Source organism: Haliotis cracherodii, unplaced genomic scaffold (genome assembly GCF_022045235.1).
Source record: "Haliotis cracherodii isolate W230 unplaced genomic scaffold, xgHalCrac1.p SCAF_4, whole genome shotgun sequence".
In the NCBI taxonomy this organism is placed as follows: domain Eukaryota; kingdom Metazoa; phylum Mollusca; class Gastropoda; order Lepetellida; family Haliotidae; genus Haliotis; species Haliotis cracherodii.
The window spans coordinates 11,929,919-11,951,799 of record NW_027266297.1 but is presented as its reverse complement, the minus strand read 5'-3'; the positions used below and the strand labels follow the sequence as shown (position 1 = coordinate 11,951,799).

Genomic DNA, 21,881 nt, shown 5'->3' with positions numbered 1-21,881 from the left:
TATGACCATGTTTAACACTAACCTCATAGATGACCATGACTTTTTATATCAGGATTTGTAAAGATCCATGCAAACATAAAGTTTCATGCCTGTAGAGGTAACCATGCCTCAAATACTGACAATGTTAGAACCATCGTTCACAAAAACCTGAACACTGACCTTGACCTTCAACTTATCTTGACCAAAACCTTTGACCACCAATTGGAAGAAGTCCATGGAAGAATAATCTCTTATGTCAATAATCTTTGTGTGGTAATCCTAAGAAACATCACCAATGGTGGCGGCAGTCAAATTCCAACAAAAACTTGAAGCAGTGCTGCTAAGGACTATGTTATAAAACTATCATAGACCAAAGACTATATATACGTCTTTGCATGGACATAATCATTAAATGATATCTCGTAATTAACTGCTTCTGAGAATAAAGTGAAACCTCGGTAGTCTGGACGATTTTGTTAGTTTTTGTTGTTTGTTGGACGGTATTGTTGTTTAATGATATCTCGTAATTAACTGCTTCTGAGCATACAGTGAATCCTCGGTAGTCTGGACAATTTTGTGAGCTTTCGTTGTTTGTTTTTTAACAGCAACCCTGAAATAATCAAATCTGGACCAGACAAACCAGTGATTGATATTAAAAGTAAAAGTCCCACACTGTCTGGGTACGATGACATACAATCAACCAAGTCACCATGTTTCCAAAGGATTATATTCTTTAACAATTATTCAAGATGTTTGTTAAATTGGATGAAATCAGTGGGAACCATACCGTCCAAATTAATGAAGTTTCACTGTTTAAACAATGGTAGGATAGTATGATGGCAGTTTGTTAAAAAAGCTGTCTTAAGTCTTTTAAATGACACCTTGAAATAAGAGATTATATACAATGGTTGAAAGATATTTTGATGGCAAGTATGATATAAAGCTGTCTTAGGCATTATCATTAAATGTTACATGTATCTTGAAATTAACTGCTGTAAGAGGATATGTACAGTGGTAGAAAGATAGATTGAAGGCAGTATGTTAAAAAGTTGTCTCAGACATCATCAAATGACACCTTGAAATTAACTGTTTTTAGAGAATATATACAAGGGTTGAAAGATATTTTGATGGCAAGTATGATATAAAGCTGTCTTCGTCATTGTCATTAAATGTTACATGTATCTTGAAATTAACTGCTGTATAAAGAGGATATGTACAGTGGTAGAAAGATAGATTGAAGGCAGTATGTTAAAAAGTTAGCTGAGATGTAATTAAATGGTACCTTGAAATAAACCACTTTAAGAGAAGTTATACAATGGCAGAAAGGTAGATTGACAGTGATTAAATGATCCCAGGAAATGAGCCGCTTTAAGAGAATATATGCAGAGGAAGAGACATAGCCTGATGGCGGTGAGTGAGATAGGGAGGAGACTTGATGCAGTATGTCACTGCAATGGAATGAGGCCAGAATCGTGCACATGATGTTCCATGCCCGGGGTAAGATCGCCCACCAAGCCAGCCAGACCATGATAGGTGCCAGGTGACATAACTTTAAGATACCTGAATCCGTTTCTTACGAAAAACATGGATAATAGGTATGGGTAGTCAGTTCTGAATACTTGATACTAGTTTCTAGATGCTGAACATAAAAGTATGAGGGTAACTACCCTGAGATACACTGATATTGAGAGAAATAAGATGATATGAGACCTCAAATAATAACTATGTCATCATGCCCCCTGGCCTACCACTTGTCTTGTCAACACGCCGGAACCACAGTTACATTTAGTTAATTATGTTCCGGTTTCGGTGATAGTGATATATCAAATGTTTTGTCCTGCTTGTAGTTGTCTGGACCGAAGCCGGTTTTATAGTGCAAGCCCATTGAAATACCATACGTTTATCATGCATACCACACTCAGACACATTATACGGACTCTTAGCCATCGGGTCCTTGCTTTATCCCCTTAACGCCAAGCACCAGGCAGGGTAACTAGAAGTACCATCTTTTTAAAAAACATCTTTTGGTATGACATGGTGGGGGATTAAATCACTCACTATCAAATTCCTCACTATCCACTAGACCACAAGGGTTTATCTGGTTAAATAAGATGATAAATAAACAAGGATGCAGGTATACCCCAACAAAGGGATCAACTTATCCAGTTTCTAATGAATGAAATTCGTATGACATTACTCCTAATTACAGTTCATTTTTTCCGGTTCATTATTTAGTTGAAATAACTAATTCACCATGCTTTTCATATACAGTACAAATTTCCCTGATTGGTGGTCCAAAATGAATCTAATTGTGTGCCAATCTCAGACGAATGACATAAATTAGTTAAAAACCAATCAAGATGCCACAAGGATTTTATCCGTGAATACATTATTCCAAGATGCAGCCAAGCATAGCAACAGGAATGATATACAAGTTCAATCACAGGCAATTGAAACATAACTAAGATACTAAACACATTTAGTGAAAGGGAACAAAAAATTAATGAATCAAAACACCTCAGTAATAAGACAAAAGCAATATCTGTACAGCGAATTGCGGCGCCTTCGACAACTGGGCCAACTGTTCCCCTGGCTATTGATGAAACCTTAGTTACTGGTGATAACTACATCCATATATGCACACTGGCACTTTACGTCTATCAATTCACATCTTAGAACCTGAGGACATTTCTCAGGCTACCAGTAAGTGAGTGAGTGTTGTTTTGTGCTGCAGTCAGCAATATTTCAGCTATGTTAAAGAAGCCTGGATACAATGATGGTTGGTTTGTTTGTTGTTCCAGCTATATGACGGCGGTCGGTAAATAATTGAGTCTGGACCAGACAATCCAGTGATTAATATCATGAGCATCGATCCACGCAATTAGGATCGATGACATGCATCAACCAAGTCAGCGAGTCTGACCACCCGATCAGTTGTTGCCTCTTACGACAAGCATAGTCGCCTTTTACAGCAAGCATGGGTTGCTGAAGATCTATTCTACCCCGGATCTTCACGGGTCCTGTATACATTGAAGCCTTGTCAGTCTGGACCTGTTAATCTGGACACCCAACTTCCAGGGGGTTCCTGAATAATCATCTCCTTGCTAACTGGCACATAAACAGCTCATAGGACACATGGTTAGTTCAAAGGTATGTTAATACACCTTTCATCAGAGCAACATGGACAAACAGTCTAGTTTTATTTGAGGATGCCATACCACGCAGGTGAAGGTATACAAGCAGAAGGACATTGCATGAAACACTACTACATGAACAGTATTTGAATAATTCCTTGTATTATATATACATAGTGATTTATTCATGTTGGTTTTTTTTACCATTTAGATTTATTTCTGTCTTGAACTATCCAATAACATTCAAAATGTTTCTTTCAGGACAAATATTACAAAAGGGGTGTTCAGATGGAACAATATTGTCAAAAAGCTTAGCAACATTAAGGGAAGTGAATGTCTAGTGGGTTGATATTGTTAGGATGTGTATAGTAGTTAGACTTATGAGTGACATGTGGGCCAGTGAATGAAGTGATGCATATTTAGGTCATTAATATTTGATCAGATGGTTTATGGATTTGTCTTGAAAATACCTTCGGGTCGGTGACAGCAATAAAAATAAACATAAAATGAGACGCCTTTAATTTTTTGTTGTAACAAATTGGGTTGGGAAGATAAAAAGATAATATTAGAATGCTCAATTTTTCATTTAGTTTTTTAGTAAAATGTGTATGTTAGATATTAACATAGAAATATATATACACACTGCTTTGAGTACCAGTGAAGCAAAAACTAAGAATAGTTTTCATTATGGCCTTAATTATTTCAAGCTTTGATCCAACATTTATAGGTAAATGTATCATTTGGCTGGGTGAGACAGGAAACCATTTGCATTTTGTTGTTGTAAGTATCACCATCAGGTTTGGCGCCAATAGTGAGTTAAAATTTAACATCGCATTGGCACTATTTCAGCCATATAGCGAGTTTTTGGCGGCAATAATAAGTTTTTAACTGGAAATTTTTCTGATGACCAGAAAAAGCAGGCATGCGAAAAAAATAATTTCCAGCTAAAAACTTTGGCGACAGTAGGGTCGGGGGATCAGTAAACTTTGTAATAAAAACAGAACGTCTTTGTAGGTTATTATTAGGCTGTGTATGGTCGTAAATATTTATGGGTAAACATGTGTGGCAGTGAATAGAGTGACACTGGATGAGCGCCTATATGTTCATCAGTGTTTGTACCAATCTCTGTGTGAAGATCTGACAGCACCTCCATAGAAGGATGTGTCAGGTGAACACTGAGCGACCTTTGACTATCCCATCTAAATGAACAATGCATGGGTTCTTGAGCCAATCAGATTTCAGCTTAATTTATAAAATGATTTGGCTTCATTTCTTTACCACCTTAATTTGGAAATTTTGATTTTAACAAAAGAAAAGCCAAGCAGAAAACAAATATATCTTCAATGGTACTCCATTTTCAGAGTAGAAGCCATGGATCTAAAAATTAACAGGGTGTATAAAATATCCACAACAATATAACGGCAGAGGTTTCATTTTGTAATTCAGGAAAGGTACAGAAATCAGATATGCTGGCGTGAATAATTCACTTACTTGTACCGAGAATGTAGAAGTCTTAACACTGATTGGCTGATCAGAAAGTTCACCTGACATGTTCTCATTTGGAGGTGTTGTCAGATTTTCATGCAGAGGCTTATTACGTGACAGTGGATGAGACGATGCAGACGGCAGGCAGTATATACAGTGTTAGTCAAGGTGACAGCTGAGTTAATGGGCTAGAGTGGACAACAAAATGTTTATACATACATCCAAGTTAGCCTTGAAAATGAAATATCTTAATTCAGTACAGTTTTCAGGTTACACAGAAGTCAGATGCCATCACCGCTGAGCCTCATTGCACTACTGCTGAAAATACTGCTCTTGAGTTGTAACTCACACACTATCGAAAGAGAACCATTAGGCTCTATGAGTGTTTTAGTTGGGCTTAACGCTGCTTTTAACAGTATTCCAGTTATATCACGGCGTGTCAGCTTAATGTGGGAGGAAAGCCTGAAGTGAATCAAGTTGCAGACAATTGTTTACTACCTTGGTGAAACCTACGAGCAAGGGTATGGTGCTGACAAACCTAGAAACATAACTGAGGCAAAACAGGATTCAAACCCATAAATAGGTTCCTGGCATGCCCAAGGGATGCAACCTTGCACCATGTATGACTGTGCCCCCTGTGCCCCCTGAGGCACTGTAGCTCATCTAGAACTTTTGTAAGGACATACCATCATTGTCAGGAGTGGGGTTATTATTTTTTGACAATAAGAAAAATTTAATTCCCACCAAATATGACAACTCGATGCCTTCAAACATAAATACATCATTTTCAGCAGTAGAAACTAACATTTTTAGTCCATTAGTCCTTATAATGAGGAGCAAAACCCTCAAAAATGGCAAATTTCTACTGTCCTTATGATACCTTAACTATAGGGCAGTTGGGCAAGGACAACAGGACTAGTGCCAATTTCTAATGTTGCTTCTTTCCTTTGTGCATCCTTAACATGCTCTGTCATAAGGTCTCCCTGAGCCATAAAATGTTAAAAGTTTATCATGAAAAATTAACCATGACATCAGATCTCTTCAGAGTTGTTACAGTGCCAACGGCATATCTGGCTGTCACCTTCCACCAGTCCTACATTACCATCCCAATCAATTATAGAAGAAAATGTGCTTATATCAGCCCCTTTGCCAGCATGAATATTAATCATTTTGATCTGGAAAATAAATATAAGTATTTTCCATTTTCTAAAAACAAAAATGCTGTATTTTATCTCAAGGACATTTGAAGAAGCTATTATTGGTGTTTCCTGAATTGAATTCAACAACCCATTCAAAATAAGTCTAAACGCAAGCTGTTTCACTCACTATCTTCCCTAACCTCAAAGAGTTTGTGCTTACTTTTGTCATACTACCGTATTTTCTTGAGTATAGTGCGCACCCATGTATAATGCGCACCCCCCTCTAGCGGATTCAATATTTTGGAGAAAAAAAATATTTGAATATCAAGCACAGAAAAAAATTACACCGTAGATCTACCCCTTCAGCGAATCCGGTCAACGAACGGGTGATGAGAAACTTAGTCAGTACAAATTCGAAAGTTGAGATAAAAAATCACCAGACATGTTGATTTACCGTTTTAATTGTATTTTTGTTCTGCTAGGCATTGTTTTACATTCAGGGATTAAGATTACCTTGTGTATTTTCTCGTAAACTAAGCCGGAAACAGCAATCAGCTGTACACATGTTTTCTTGGAATCTACCGGTGATTTGGTCAAGACACACCCAATGATATAACTTTACAGGATTTTAATGCAAGGATCGGCAAAAATTGTATCTGAAACTATTTTTTTATCAGGAATAATATATTCCAATATCTTGTTGATTTAGTTGCAGCTTTTACTCAACACATTTAAAATAATAATAAACCTAAGCAAAGCAGCTGATTGCTATTGCCGGTTATTATTTTTCACATGGAACCAGTCTGACCAGTCACTGTCATGGCCCCTGCGCATGTGATCGTGAGACATAGAATCGTCAAATAGAATTAAAATAAACATACTGTTTTCAATTGAATGTTAGGTTACCTGTTGATTTAGCCACATAGGAATAATGTCCCTTGGTAAACTTTTATTTTATAGTGCCAAGAGATTTTCCGATATGTTTACATAACCACTCACACATCAGGAAACCTCTGCGTGAACATTTTGGGAAAATACAGAAGCCAAGTGATGTATTGAGAAATCGTCACCTCATTGGCATATCTATCCATAAACTGTTCTGTATAAATACATGGTCTCTGGTATATTGCATCAATGACACTATCTATTGTATGTTGAAGCAATTTATATTTATTAACCTAAAGTGCCAAACAAAATAAAGAACTGCTCATTGCCATAAAACAAGGCCTTTGAACAGATCAAACGTTCTCTCACCTTGCTGTTGCAGTCATTGAATCAAACAACTTTATGAGAACTACCTACTAATCACTTCTATGAAACAACATCGAGGTAACGTACATCTAGGGGAGGACTTGGGGAACTATCTTCATGGGAAAATAATAGTCCAAAACTTGTACAACATCTACAGTAAGGAATTGTTTTATACAGACCTTATAACATTCATTATCATACCTCCATGTCAGAATGATGGGGTGAGGTGAAATGGGGTTAAACGTCACGTCCAAGTTTATTGCACTTATTTAGCGACCTGCGTGTGTGCGTGTCTGCTTGTACTAGTCTGGATTGATGCCGATTTTTAGTTCTGGCCCACTGAGATACCATGCCGCAGTTTCACATGGATACCTCACTCAGACACAGTATACTGACTCGGAGCCGATCAGTTCTTGTTTTAGCCCCTTAATGCCGAGCACCAGCCAGGGTAACAACAAGTACCATCTTTTAACATCTTTTGGTATGACGTGGCTGAGGATCCGGTCAGAATGATGAGATCTGATTGGTTCACATAATCTTGATAAAATACTATGTATCCTGCCTTTGAGGGAAATAAATTTCTCAACAGGAGAATAGATCCCTTCAACCCCGTTTCGAAGCAAAGAGGCAAATGTTTTTTCCGGGTCAATGAAGGTCACGTAACATAGCACAAGTTAACCTCAGCTCAATCGTAAAGCTGTTTTCTATCAATTCTATCATTTTTTTACAATGTCATAAGGAAACATGTCAGTAAGATAAATTCGTAGTTGCAGTATCACTTGCGGTATATATGGTTTTATGCATCTGGCTCGTGGAGTAAAACCCTTTCATGGGTGCATAAAGTAACACCATACAAAAAGCACAGGCTGCTGGGGGCCAAGATCCCCACGGCAGTCTCACATACAGATCTTAGAGCACACAGGGCACACACAGGGCTCAAAGATTGAGTGTACCAACTTTCTGATATTTTTTCACATTGTTTGAGATAGGTAAATTGAGTACTTTTCATTGAACAGGGTTGAATTGAAGCAAATTTAAGTTTCAATAAGAAACCTGGAATAGTTCAGCCCACAGGACAACCGACAAGCAGATGTTTCCAACTCATCTTAAAATATTCCTACAAGCTGCATGTTCACTGTCAGAATGTAGGTGTGGAAGTGTCTTACATCAAAGGTGAGCTACCATAAACATTCACACTTGAACCAACACTAAATCATTGTGTCCGTGAGAGAATTCTGATAATATGGTCTCACACAACACTTGTCATCACTCCTATGGGGGATTCAATGTTAGAATAGCTACCCAGCAACCTCTACTGATTGTAAGAGGTGACAGAATGGACTGGATGGTCAGGTTCCTTGACTTGCTGATTGGGAGTCATTGTATCTGATGGCGGGGATTGTTGTTCACTTTATCAGTATCAAGACTGTCTGCTATAGACTAGGGCTGGGACGAGTCCAAATTTACTACCTGGGTACCCATCCCGCTATTACCCGACCCTACCTGGGTACCCGCTATGGGTCTCAAGAGTTGGGTACAAAATGTTCGATTAGGCATAGTTTGACCGTAGCCGTGGTAAAAAGTATTTAGATACATGTATAAAATGATCTGGTCATGCATACACGGAAGTTGACTGAAGTTTTATCTTTATTCAAACCTACATAGGTCAGAAGGAATGGTGCTTAGGCAGAAAGAAATGTAAACATTAGTGACTTGTAGTGAAACAATCGAGTTCTAGATATTTTTTTGTCATTAAAGAACATATCACATGGGTCCTACTCAGTACCCACCTGACCCGAGTACCCGAGTTACCCATCCCAGCCCTACTATAGACTTTGTCAGCAACTAAGCTTCCCAACAATGTAACCTCTGAAAAACTTTCAAACATGTCAGATTCTTTTCATAAACTCAAATAACATACAGTTTGGTTAAAAATTTCATTACTGATATAAAATATCAAATGTTTTTTTTGCAAATTGGTTGTTTTATACCACACTCAACAATAACCATGGCTTGGGAATAATCAAGTCTGAACGAGACAATCCAGTGATTGGTATTATGAGCAACAATCCATGCTGTAGGTGTCCGATGATACGCAATCAACCAAGTCACTGAGCCTGACCTTCCGATTTAGTCATCTCTTACGACCAGAATTGGCCAGTTATAACCCGGAATTCCCACAAATACAAAACAAAATGGTATCAACAAAGCATAAAGTTATTTAAACAATTTTAAGAAAACATAATATAAAAGTGATATAAATTAGAAAAATTGATTGTGTCAAGATTACGAACATTCGTAGGTAAAGTGATGTGACATTTAACAGACAAATATTCAAAAAGGAGTGAGAGAATGTAAAAAGTGAAAGGGGAGGTAACTGGAATCTAATGGAAGTCAATATTCAATGAAGTACAGGTGTGTGTGTATGTGTAAACAACAGACCATGCTATTTATTCTACTTGAGAGAAGGGCCACCAAGAACATCCACACTCATTTCACAATCTACCAGAAGTGGAGGTACACACTGTAACCACCTAACCCTCATTTTAGTCATGGGGGATGGGGACCTATTCTGCCCTGAATCCCTGCAGGAGTCTTCAAGATGTACAGATCATTGTGTAATTAAACAATTAAACCCTAAAACTAACCAGCTCCATCCCCACCTTTTCCTGAATAACCTAAACTTTCCCATCCAAAACATGGAACATTTGATCAAATCAGGTGACAGCTGACCTCACTAGTTTAATCACACCATTTCCGGTTTGGGAAAACATATACCCCAATGCAAGACGTCTTAATACGACAGTTATATATGCACTTCCAGTTTAATTACTTTCTTCTTGTCACTGTGAATATAATACATTTTTGAGCTTGTGACCTTAACATATTTTAATGACATTCCAAAGGGCTGCATACGTCTAATATGATATCCAAGGAAGAATTCAATGTAAAAACGAAAATATGGCATATTGAAAATACTCATAGACAATATGTCACTGTGACCTATCCTCACCTGTGATGCATACATATTCAAATAATATACCAACTACATAAAAAAGTTAAAAATATATAATGCCTCCAGCCACAATTTTAAAACTTTGCTTGGAAATCTAATATTGTGGCCTTTTTGTTTACTTTTTATAAAAAATCTTATGAATTATTTTGGCTTTAAATCTATTAATGTGTGACACATGTATACCTCCGGTTAGGGTTTCCATGGTTACTATTTTATTATACCTCACATCCTTCTATAATACAACACCTTATATCCATTCAAGAAAGTTGATAAAAATTAGTTTAAAACTGTGAAACCCCCAAATCTGACTGGTTGAAACATGAAGGCAAATCAGTGTAGCTGAACAAGCATGGTTAGTCACAGACCAACAGAAGATTGAAATCACTTACTAAAAAGTCCTGCTCATGCAAATAACAAGGAAACAAGGAGAAGGAATTAAAATCAAATATATAGCATCAAGTGAACATTAAACATAAATATTGGCCACAGGAAAATGTGATCAAACAGATTCAAGAACAGAATTTTAGCTGTGCTTTCAGCAGAGATGACTTGGATGACTTGTGAATTGTCAAGTATTCTTATTTTAATGACTTTACAATATATTCTTGTTACATAATCTAAAAGTTATACAAGGAAATATTTCAAGAAAATGAAACATGACATTTTATTTACCAAAGATAAAATATTTTCAGGAAAGTATTATCTTGTTGTGATGGAATCTGGAGCTGAGTGCCATGTTTGACCGTATAAATGCTTGGCAATAATCCTAAAATCATGCTGACAGATGTATGTGTGATATCTACAGATGTAATATGAGTTAAATATTCCTTCATATGAATATATCTCAAGGAAAGATTAACATATTGATTGAAATACTGATGACAGAATGATGATTCATTAAAATGGATCAGTTCAACAATGAACAGAAATTAGAGTTAGCCCCTTGATCTATCACAAGGTGGCACAAAACTATTAGTTATTAGATTACAAAAGGCAAATCTTGAACAGAAGTTGTAAAATAAATCTACCAAGTTTTAGTATCTTTACTGTATGAAAATAGTATTTAATGCATTTATAAGGCCAAACTCGGTTGAAAATATACCATGAGATTATTGAGAATATTATATATCAAAGAGACTGGTAAAACCTCCATGAATGTGATTTTACACTATACAAAAGGTCATTAGTTCAAAAAAGGGTTTTCAGCAACGAGGGTGCAAATAACACAACTTGTACACTGAACAGAGGAATGTACCATGGCTCTTACCTCGGCGTTGTAAAACTTGGTTTTGACATCAAGTGGTTTCAGCACCTACAACACACACCCTCTCCTTCATCAGAACTGTTTCTCAAAATTCAACTCTTGCACCAACAAGAACAGGTGAAACTAAATATGTTTAGTGTGAGTTTCAATAAAATTGGATCTTTTACCCTTATTCCATGCCTCTCTCCGTCTTAATCTGACACTGAACCCACCAAAGCTGACTGATCAAAGCTCCAGTAAAATATGCACTTTAGCTAACCTCATGGTATTGCGTGTTTGTCCACACAGGGGTTTATCTGGACCCCCTCAGAGGCCAGTTTTCAGCCCTGAGTCTGCAGCAAATGCCAGTCAAAATTCCCAACTAGGAATGATTAATTTCCCAATTTATGTTTAATATAGTTACATCTAATGGCTCTTTAGATATAAATTGTACACCACAGATAACAGAACTGATAAAGATGAAGCAGCTTTAAAGCTTAGTATTCCATTATTGCACTGAATGTAAAGTACTTACCAGTACTCAGAATTTAGGAAGGTAGGAACTTTAAAATCCCAATTTTGAACAAAATAATAATTTTTTTTACGAATTTGGCTGTCAATGGCACTTAGTTTAGAATCTTAGATAAATCACTGTCACAGGAATCCTTGGTGTTATGAAACTATCTGTCTTTCGAGGTACAAAACATCTCTCTACATGTAGACAAATACCCAAGGAATGCATACCATCACAGAATAGTATGCACCCCACTTCCATCTACTCTGTTGTATTTCAATGACAAAATCAATGTAATAAGCAATTATTGGGTCATACGTTATCCGTATGAGTTTGACTTCATCCACAACTCTGAACACACTCTGTACCTCCTATACGTCTTCATGGCTTGATTTACATACACATACATTGTTTGTTGTATCCAAGAATCCATGATGTGGTGATTATTTTAATCAGTATTTTGTTTCCTGTAGTTTCTCCACCCAACAGACTGCTCCTGTTGTTATCTTACCTGAAACTTGAAGAACTTCCGGAACTGCAACTTCTCCCCCGACTGTGGCGTATAGCTGACAGCACACACCAAGCTGGAACATTTGGGTGGGTGAGTGAGTGAGAACGAAGAGTGAATGAGTGCTCCAAGAACATTATTGAGGAGACCTAACCAACAGTATATCTTGTCTTCTCTTTCAATATGTACAATGAAAGGGAAATAGCTGATATACATACATATGCGTGCCAAGCTCCTTGACCTCATGGTGTATGACGTCATCGATGCTGTGGTCCGGCAGGAGCTCCATGATTGGCTGAGAGTTGATGCTGGACAGCGACAGTCGCTGGGAGCTGGTCTGCAGGTCTGCCTGTAACAACGAGTACAGTAGTTTCAGTGCAAGAGGAATGGATCACCATGGACTGACTATCACAATTGGTCATGTGCATGGCCCGTACAAGGGGCAACTAGCAGGTTCAGTTGACTATTCAACTCAAAAGAAGTTAAGGACTTCTTGGCATGACAGATTAACTATAGCAATATGAAAGAATCAGGTGATCCTTAACTTTGAAGTAGAATATTTCAAGGGTATCACAATAGCTAAAAGCATGATTGATAATCTATTGCAATATTGGTGGGACTATCGCAGTATTGCAATATTTCGAGTAATTTTACCATCCCACTATGTAGCAATATTTGGGGAGGGTCAACATGTCCACCTAGTCCATAACTCCACAAACTGCAGGGAGCTTCGAGCCTCTGGAGTTATTAACATCTGACTGTCTCACGAACAAATTCTCACTGACCATCTATGTGTTTCTTCAAACAAGTTTTGGATCAAAACAAAAGGAAAAGATGACTGATGTTACTTTTTAATCCATTTTGTACAAACAAATCATTTCCAGCAAGTATATTTGTATTTTGACGCCCATCTATCATCGGCTTTCATTCTTTCTCATACTTTAGTGGAAAACATCTTTTGGAACACAAACATGATCAAACTGTACCTGGCACCTGCTGAACCTGTATGAGAAGTGAAGCACTACCTACTTGCCTATATCCTCATAGCTCAAACTGGAGTTATCCCCCTTTGACTAACACACTCAAAACCTTGTTCAGCTTGTTGGAAACCAAAAGTCTTTTGACACATTCCACACCATAATATCAAAGTCCAGGTTTCATAAATGTGCACAGAAGGTAGCTATGGTTATAGTAACACCCCTGAATATGGAGTTGTAGGTATTTCATCATTACAGATCTACAAACAAATGTTAGCATGCTTTCTAAATATGAGGCTGTTGGACCTGTGTTGAACCCAGAGTTCAGTACAGTTTAGACAGCATGCCTAGATACCAGTGAGAAATAATCAAGAGTTGCATCCCGCTATGAACATACATGATAGAAGACAACATTTATTTAAGTATTGACTTTCTTTGCGTTTATGAACATATAAACGTAAAATTGAGTGCGCATACTGTGTAAATCTGCATAGTGGATTTACACAAAGTGTGCACATCGATTTCTATGTTATCGCAGACAGATATTGAAGTAAATTCTTGTAAATAGATATATGAACAATAACAACTTCACAGAAGGCTTATTTAATCATTAACAAACAAAATGTAGAAAAGGATATGAAATCAGTGTCATCGTATAGCACAATGATGCAACCAAATCCTGCCCATTCTATTATCAACCAATGAGCAAATAGTAGTCTGCTTATGGGCGTGGCAAAGTTTTTGAGGGGGTTTAAGGAAAAATAAACACAAAAAGAAAATTGCTTGGCCATCCAATCAAATGCCATGGAATCATTTGCAAAATATTTATTTAAATCTATACAAGTCAGCTCCCTGTATCTACTTTATTTACAAAGTAAGTGAAAATCATATCTTTATAACCACAGATAAATGCACAATTCATTCTCATTAAGTGAAGTTTTATGCAAAACATAAGAATGAATTTGGAAGACGTTTCAGTTGTAAGCGTGACAGAATAAATGCTCAGCCATGCTTGTTAACATGTGATGGCTATTTATGCTGAATTATGAAAATAAAGACATGGTTGAAAGAAAGATGATTCTGAATTCAGTTTTCAAAAAAATCATTCATTTTACATATATTTGATAAGAAGTGAAAGTAAATATTGTTTTGATCAATGTTGACTGAATAAAAGCATTTATATTTCACGCAAATTAACTTCTATTGTTTGGCAAGTGATCTCACTTCCACGAAATCAATGGCAGCTAGGAAATGCCAAATATAGCACATTCAAATGAGTTAGTACAAAGCCTTTTTTCCAGCAAAACCCAATAACATACGACAGGTTATTGATGAGAACAGCTTACCAGATGTGTGAAAAGTTATTAGGAACATCAGTTACTGGTCATCCGGGATAAGTTGAACCAATTCACAAAACGAGTTTGAGACAAGTAGGGTGTGTACAGAATTTAGACACACATATTTGGTTTGTTACACGGAGAGAGGGTGTACGCATGGTGTGCACGTGCAGGTCATGACTACGCTCCCGTTGATGCATGTGCTGCTCATAAGACTATTAAGAGGTTGGTGTGACAAGTTGATACCAGAATTCTCTTTAAAGTCATTTGATAGAAGTTAATTACAAACAAATAAACATGTCAAAGGTCGGTAAGCCTGGCCAAATCATACATTCTCAGGCTCGAAAATTGGCCTATGACATAAAGTACATGGAGAAAGAATGTACAAATAAATCTCAAGCTTTGTCAAAAACTAGAATTGCCATTGGTCTGTCTGTACCTACGCAAAAGCACATCGAGACAGAACACCCACATATCCATCGTACTACTTCTTTCTTCACAATGGTACGCAGCAGTGGGCATTGTAATACTATTGCAACAACTGTACCTAAGTTGCAATAGTATCACAATAGTATTTAAACTACCATTTAAACCCTACAATACTAAGTATACAAAGGGTCTATGGTATAAGACATTGACAACTAGAAATATGAAGCAGCTTTGATTCCACTACCTTGAGGACGATGTCCCGGCAGATCTGATCGCAGTCATTGTGGACGCTGATGTAGCTGGAGAATGTCTCACCGAGGAAGATGTTCCTGAAACATACAGATCAACATCTTAAAGCATCCATTCTTTTCTTTTTGCACTATTCCCACATCTCAGTAGCCTGTAAATAATTAAGTGTGACCAAGATGATATTCTTATGTGTTCTTTTTTCTTTCAAGAGTCAGTAAATTTGTCAGTCTTATAGTGAGGATGGCAGTCTGTAAATAATCAAGCCTTGAAAGGACAATCCAGTGATTGACATCATGAGCATCGATCCACATAATTGGGATACGATGACATGCATCAACCAAGTCAGCGAGCCGACCAGCCTGTTAGTCGCTTCTTACGACAAGCATGGATTGCTGAAGACCAATTCTAACCCGGATTTTCACAGGTAAGACACAATGCAATTTGGTTGATGAGGTACATATTTGTGAATCAGACAATACCTAATTGTATAAAATATTTCCATTGCGTATATATTTGGATTTCATTTTTCATAGGATACATATTGAATATGTAACTGAAGTACATTCTGTGCCTAGGGAGACACCATGTGTTCCATCGTGAAGTTCACATTTGAATCACAAACACTCAACAAGTTTATCAAACACTGTAGCAGAGTTCACGAAGCAATTCAGTTAAATGAAATAACTGCCTGCCTGCCAGCCCGTGGCTGCTAACGTATCTCTCGGGCTGCATGAAATTTTCCTCCAACTGCCCGACTGTCTGGCAGTAATTTTAAGGCTACCCAGTATTCAGTTTTATTATAACTCCTCTTAGATTCTCAAGTAATTGTTTGCTTTATTTCAACTGAATCAAGACGCAATTTGTCTCTTACTTTCGTGATTTTTCAATATTGAATGCAGGCGGGTAACTTTTAAGATGAGCAGGCAACATTTATGGGTCACCTGCCCAACTATCTTGTTGGGTCTTAAAATTATTTAAACACTGGCAGTGATACTGTGTATGTCAGCTTAACACATGAGACATTTTCTATTCTAGTTTTAAAAAGTAACTAAGTCTCTAGTCTTGAGCAAATTTCCTTCATTTTCAGGTCTTTTAAAAATGTTTTCATCTTCAAATTGATAAATATCCTTATGGAAATCAAAAATATTCATTATTACCAGTTTTTTAAAGTGACAAGCTTGTGTCTGGAAAGGCTCCTCCAAAATCAATACATGATTTTTTAAAATAAATGAGGAGCAATAATGTTGGAATGAAGCCATTGCAGGAAAGCATGACAGTTATAAAGTTTGTTTAATTAGTGTGTACAGTCAACACAACTCAGGAAAATGTTCTTCTAAACTGAATGATCTTCTGATATGAATTAAATTGGATTTTCAAGACTATAAATTTTCCAAATGAATGGAAATGCCATGTAATTGCCAATGCAGTGCTACATGATTGTAAAACTGCAAATTTGTCCTCTATAAATTTGATTAAATCTTAATATCAGCATTCATAGTCATAAGGCTTCCTTTAGCAATACATACTAAACAGCACACTTGTAGGGGTGGTCACGGGAAGTTAATGAAGGCAAATGAAGGGGCATGAACAAGGGTGGAACTCAGATGGGAGGAAAAAAGAAGGGTGGGAGGAGGATGGGATGAATGAATAAGGGATTAATGGTGAAGTTGTGAAAGGATGGGATGAATGAATAGGGGATTAATGGAGATGTGGTTAAAGGATGGGATGAATGAATAAGGGATTAATGGTTAAGTGGTGAAAGGATGGGATGAATGAATAAGGGATTAATGGTGAAGTTGTGAAAGGATGGGATGAATGAATAGGGGATTAATGGAGATGTGGTTAAAGGATGGGATGAATGAATAAGGGATTAATGGTGATGTGGTTAAAGGATGGGATGAATGAATAGGGGATTAATGGTGATGTGGTTAAAGGATGGGATGAATGAATAAGGGATTAATGGTGATGTGGTTAAAGGATGGGATGAATAAATAAGGGATTAATGGTGAAGTTGTGAAAGGATGGGATGAATGAATAAGGGATTAATGGTGAAGTTGTGAAAGGATGGGATGAATGAATAGGGGATTAATGGAGATGTGGTTAAAGGATGGGATGAATGAATAAGGGATTAATGGTTAAGTGGTGAAAGGATGGGATGAATGAATAAGGGATTAATGGTGAAGTTGTGAAAGGATGGGATGAATGAATAGGGGATTAATGGAGATGTGGTTAAAGGATGGGATGAATGAATAAGGGATTAATGGTTAAGTGGTGAAAGGATGGGATGAATGAATAAGGGATTAATGGTGAAGTTGTGAAAGGATGGGATGAATGAATAGGGGATTAATGGAGATGTGGTTAAAGGATGGGATGAATGAATAAGGGATTAATGGTGATGTGGTTAAAAGATGGGATGAATGAATAGGGGATTAATGGTGATGTGGTTAAAGGATGGGATGAATGAATAAGGGATTAATGGTGATGTGGTTAAAGGATGGGATGAATAAATAAGGGATTAATGGTGATGTGGTTAAAGGATGGGATGAATGAATAAGGGATTAATGGTGAAGTGGTGAAAGGATGGGATGAATGAATAAGGGATTAATGGTGAAGTGGTGAAAGGATGGGATGAATGAATAAGGGATTAATGGTGAAGTTGTGAAAGGATGGGATGAATGAATAGGGGATTAATGGAGATGTGGTTAAAGGATGGGATGAATGAATAAGGGATTAATGGTTAAGTGGTGAAAGGATGGGATGAATGAATAAGGGATTAATGGAGATGTGGTTAAAGGATGGGATGAATGAATAAGGGATTAATGGTTAAGTGGTGAAAGGATGGGATGAATGAATAAGGGATTAATGGTGAAGTTGTGAAAGGATGGGATGAATGAATAGGGGATTAATGGAGATGTGGTTAAAGGATGGGATGAATGAATAAGGGATTAATGGTGATGTGGTTAAAGGATGGGATGAATGAATAAGGGATTAATGGTGATGTGGTTAAAGGATGGGATGAATGAATAAGGGATTAATGGTGATGTGGTTAAAGGATGGGATGAATAAATAAGGGATTAATGGTGAAGTTGTGAAAGGATGGGATGAATGAATAAGGGATTAATGGTGAAGTTGTGAAAGGATGGGATGAATGAATAGGGGATTAATGGAGATGTGGTTAAAGGATGGGATGAATGAATAAGGGATTAATGGTTAAGTGGTGAAAGGATGGGATGAATGAATAAGGGATTAATGGTGAAGTTGTGAAAGGATGGGATGAATGAATAGGGGATTAATGGAGATGTGGTTAAAGGATGGGATGAATGAATAAGGGATTAATGGTTAAGTGGTGAAAGGATGGGATGAATGAATAAGGGATTAATGGTGAAGTTGTGAAAGGATGGGATGAATGAATAGGGGATTAATGGAGATGTGGTTAAAGGATGGGATGAATGAATAAGGGATTAATGGTGATGTGGTTAAAAGATGGGATGAATGAATAGGGGATTAATGGTGATGTGGTTAAAGGATGGGATGAATGAATAAGGGATTAATGGTGATGTGGTTAAAGGATGGGATGAATAAATAAGGGATTAATGGTGAAGTTGTGAAAGGATGGGATGAATGAATAAGGGATTAATGGTGATGTGGTTAAAGGATGGGATGAATGAATAAGGGATTAATGGTGAAGTGGTGAAAGGATGGGATGAATGAATAAGGGATTAATGGTGAAGTGGTGAAAGGATGGGATGAATGAATAAGGGATTAATGGTGAAGTGGTGAAAGGATGGAATGAATGAATAAGGGATTAATGGTGAAGTCGTGAAAGGATGGGATGAATGAAGAGGGGTGGAATGAAATAGGGTGGAAAGAGGAAGGAAGGAAAAGGAATGGAAGAATGAAAAAGGATGGAAAGAAGAAGGTGAGTGTGGTTGAGTGAGTGAGTATGGTTTTATGCCGCTTTTAGCAGTATTCCAGCAATATCACGGCGGGGGACACCAGAAATGGGCTTCACACATTGTACCCATGTCAGGAATCGAACCCGGGTCTTCGGCGTGACGAGCGAACGCTTTAACCACTAGGCTACCTGACCGCCCCTGAAAGAAAGGAAAAGGACAGAGAGAAGGAAGGGATGAGGAAGGAAAAAATGAAAAAAGATGGAAAGAGAAAGGAAGAAAAGAAAAGGAATAAAGAAAAAGGATGGAAAGAGGAAGGGGGAATGAGGAAGGAAGAAATGAAAAAGGGTGGAAACAAAAGGGAGAGGAAAAGGAATGGAAGAAAGAAAAAGGATGGAAAGAGGAAGGAAGAAATGAAAATGGGTGAAGGGGAAGGGAGGAAAATGAATGGAAGAATGAAAAATGATGGCAAGAGGAAGGGAAGAATGAGCAATGAAGGAATGAAAAAGGAAGAAAAAGAGGATTGGGTGAAAGAAGAATGAAGAATGAAAAAGGGTGGAAAGAGGATTGGGTGAAAAAAGAATGAAGAATGAAAAAGAGGAAGGGAGGAAAATGAATAGAAGAATGAAAAAGGAAGGAAAGAGGATTGGGTGAAAGAAGAATGGAAGAATGAAAAAGGGTGGAAAGGATGGAATGAAAAAGGTGACAAGAAGATAAATGTATGAAGAGAAGTGGAAAGAAGGTGGGACAAATGAGGAAGGAACAAAGAGGGTGGAAGGAATTGAGAAAGGTGGAAATAGGATGTGTGTGTGTGTGGGGGGGGGGGGGGTGAAGAAAAGAGGAAAGAAGAAGGCTGGAAGATGATGTGGGGAAAGAAGAAGTGAGGGCTGAAGGAGGAATGCAGTAGGCAGGAATGAGGATTGAAGGAATGAAGGGATGAATAAGGATGAGGAATTAAAACAGGAGGAATGAGGATGGAAGAGGATGGAATGAAAGAAAAAGAAAGAACTGGGGAGGAATGCAGTTGGCTGGAATAGGATTAAAGGAAAGAAGGGAGGACTGGAGAATGAAAAAGGAAGAATAAAGAAGGGAGAAATGAGGAAGGGAGGAATGAATAAAAAAGGGTCAAAGGAATAAGGAATGGACAAATGGAAGAAGAAAGGGACTGGATGGGAGGAAAGAAGAAGGTTGGAAAGGGGATGGGGGAATAAAGAAGGGAGGAATGAAGATGGAGTAACAAAGAAGGGAAGAATGAGGAAGGGTGGAAAGGGCTTAAGGAAATAAGGGAGGGCAGAGAGAAATGCAGTAGGCAGGAATGAGGATGGAAGTAATGAAAAAAATAGAAAGAGGAAAGGAGGATGAGAAGAATAAAGAATAGAGTGGCATAGCAACACATGAAAAGTAAAGTAAAGAGTCAGACTTTCAAAGAAGGTGGCCAGTTTGGGGAGTGAATGTAGTTTTACGTGACATTCAGCGATATTCAACCTTGAAATAATCCAACCTGGACCAATGGTTGATGTTTGAGCAAAGGACAATACCGTCATGGTTTGATGGCACAATCAGCCATGTCAACGAACCTGACCACATGGAACAAGCATTAGAGTGCATGGGACCTAAAGTACTCATGGAAACGAAAAAAAACCTGTTTTGCTGGATTTAATAATCGACACAAAGCATTACGTAGATGTAAATATGAAATAACAAAACAACTGGAAAAGTACTAGTCTGGATTTGCTAGTTTTATCTCAGTGCTCAATATAAAATGTACTTTACAGGAGGTAATTTGTAGGCACTTTCAACATTCAAAAATAAAATTAAGTCCAATTTGACATGGCAGAAACAGGCTATAGGCATTATGCAAATTAGCCTGGAAAAAGGTTATCAAAACAACAATAAAAATAACAGCTATGTTTATGTACATAATAATAATGACATGTAAGTTGTTGTTTGAGAAGGGAAAATGTTACTTTTACGTTCTGATATTTTGACGATGATTCACGTACTATCCCACAATGCCACTCACAAATCACTAACCACTGACAAATCACATGCACGTGGGTTTCAAGCACCTGTTTTCACCTGTCGTCAAGGTGTCATAGGTCATGGACATTCACCTTGATCTACTAACACCTGGTTATGCTCAGTTTCACAATAGTCTGTTTTGTTCATATGTTTACACACTTTTACGTGTAAAAAGACATAAAAACCTTTGATACGCTGTATTTGTGCCAAGGCCCAATTAGTACTAATTGAGTTGTTTGAATATTTATATATTTTGTATATTAACTGCATTTATTTAAAATCTGAGCTCGAAAAAACATTTCGTGGCACAGGTAAAACCTTTCAGGGGGTTGATGGCACACAAACAGCCATACATTGTTATAACCCAATGTTCATTAGTAATCTCTTACAATAAGCTAGGGGTGCACGGGTGGCCCATTCGTCTAAGGTGATGCGATTCGCTGTGCATGCCAGAAACCTATGATTGTGGGTTTGAAATCTTGGTTCATCCCGATTATGTTTTTAGGTTTGTCAGCACCATACCCATGCTCGAGGCCTTAGTTCCAAATTCGTAACAAATATGAAAAATTTGTGATGGCATCTCAGAGTGTTTCTTTCCCCATGTTACTTTGGGTGAAGATGATCGGGACTAACATGAAAGAGGCTAATCATCCATGTACAGTTTCAGCTTTACTGCTTATTGGTTTTAGAGATGCTCTTAAACTA

At 37.5% G+C, this 21,881-nt stretch overlaps 1 protein-coding gene across 2 annotated transcripts in view; it reads right to left on the bottom strand.

Annotated features, from left to right (window-relative positions):
- Positions 1-21,881, bottom strand: part of LOC139478339 (trafficking protein particle complex subunit 13-like) — a 201,364-nt gene that overhangs the window by 7,585 nt on the left and 171,898 nt on the right. The window contains exons 3-7 of one of the 2 annotated variants that reach the window (XM_071260773.1): positions 15,257-15,341; positions 12,488-12,618; positions 12,273-12,345; positions 11,272-11,316; positions 4,818-4,829 (exon numbers count right to left, since the gene is read on the bottom strand). In XM_071260773.1, coding sequence (XP_071116874.1) covers positions 4,818-4,829; positions 11,272-11,316; positions 12,273-12,345; positions 12,488-12,618; positions 15,257-15,341 — 346 coding nt within the window. The remainder of the gene's footprint in view (positions 1-4,817; positions 4,830-11,271; positions 11,317-12,272; positions 12,346-12,487; positions 12,619-15,256; positions 15,342-21,881) is intronic. The other variant, XM_071260774.1, reaches the window with a different exon arrangement.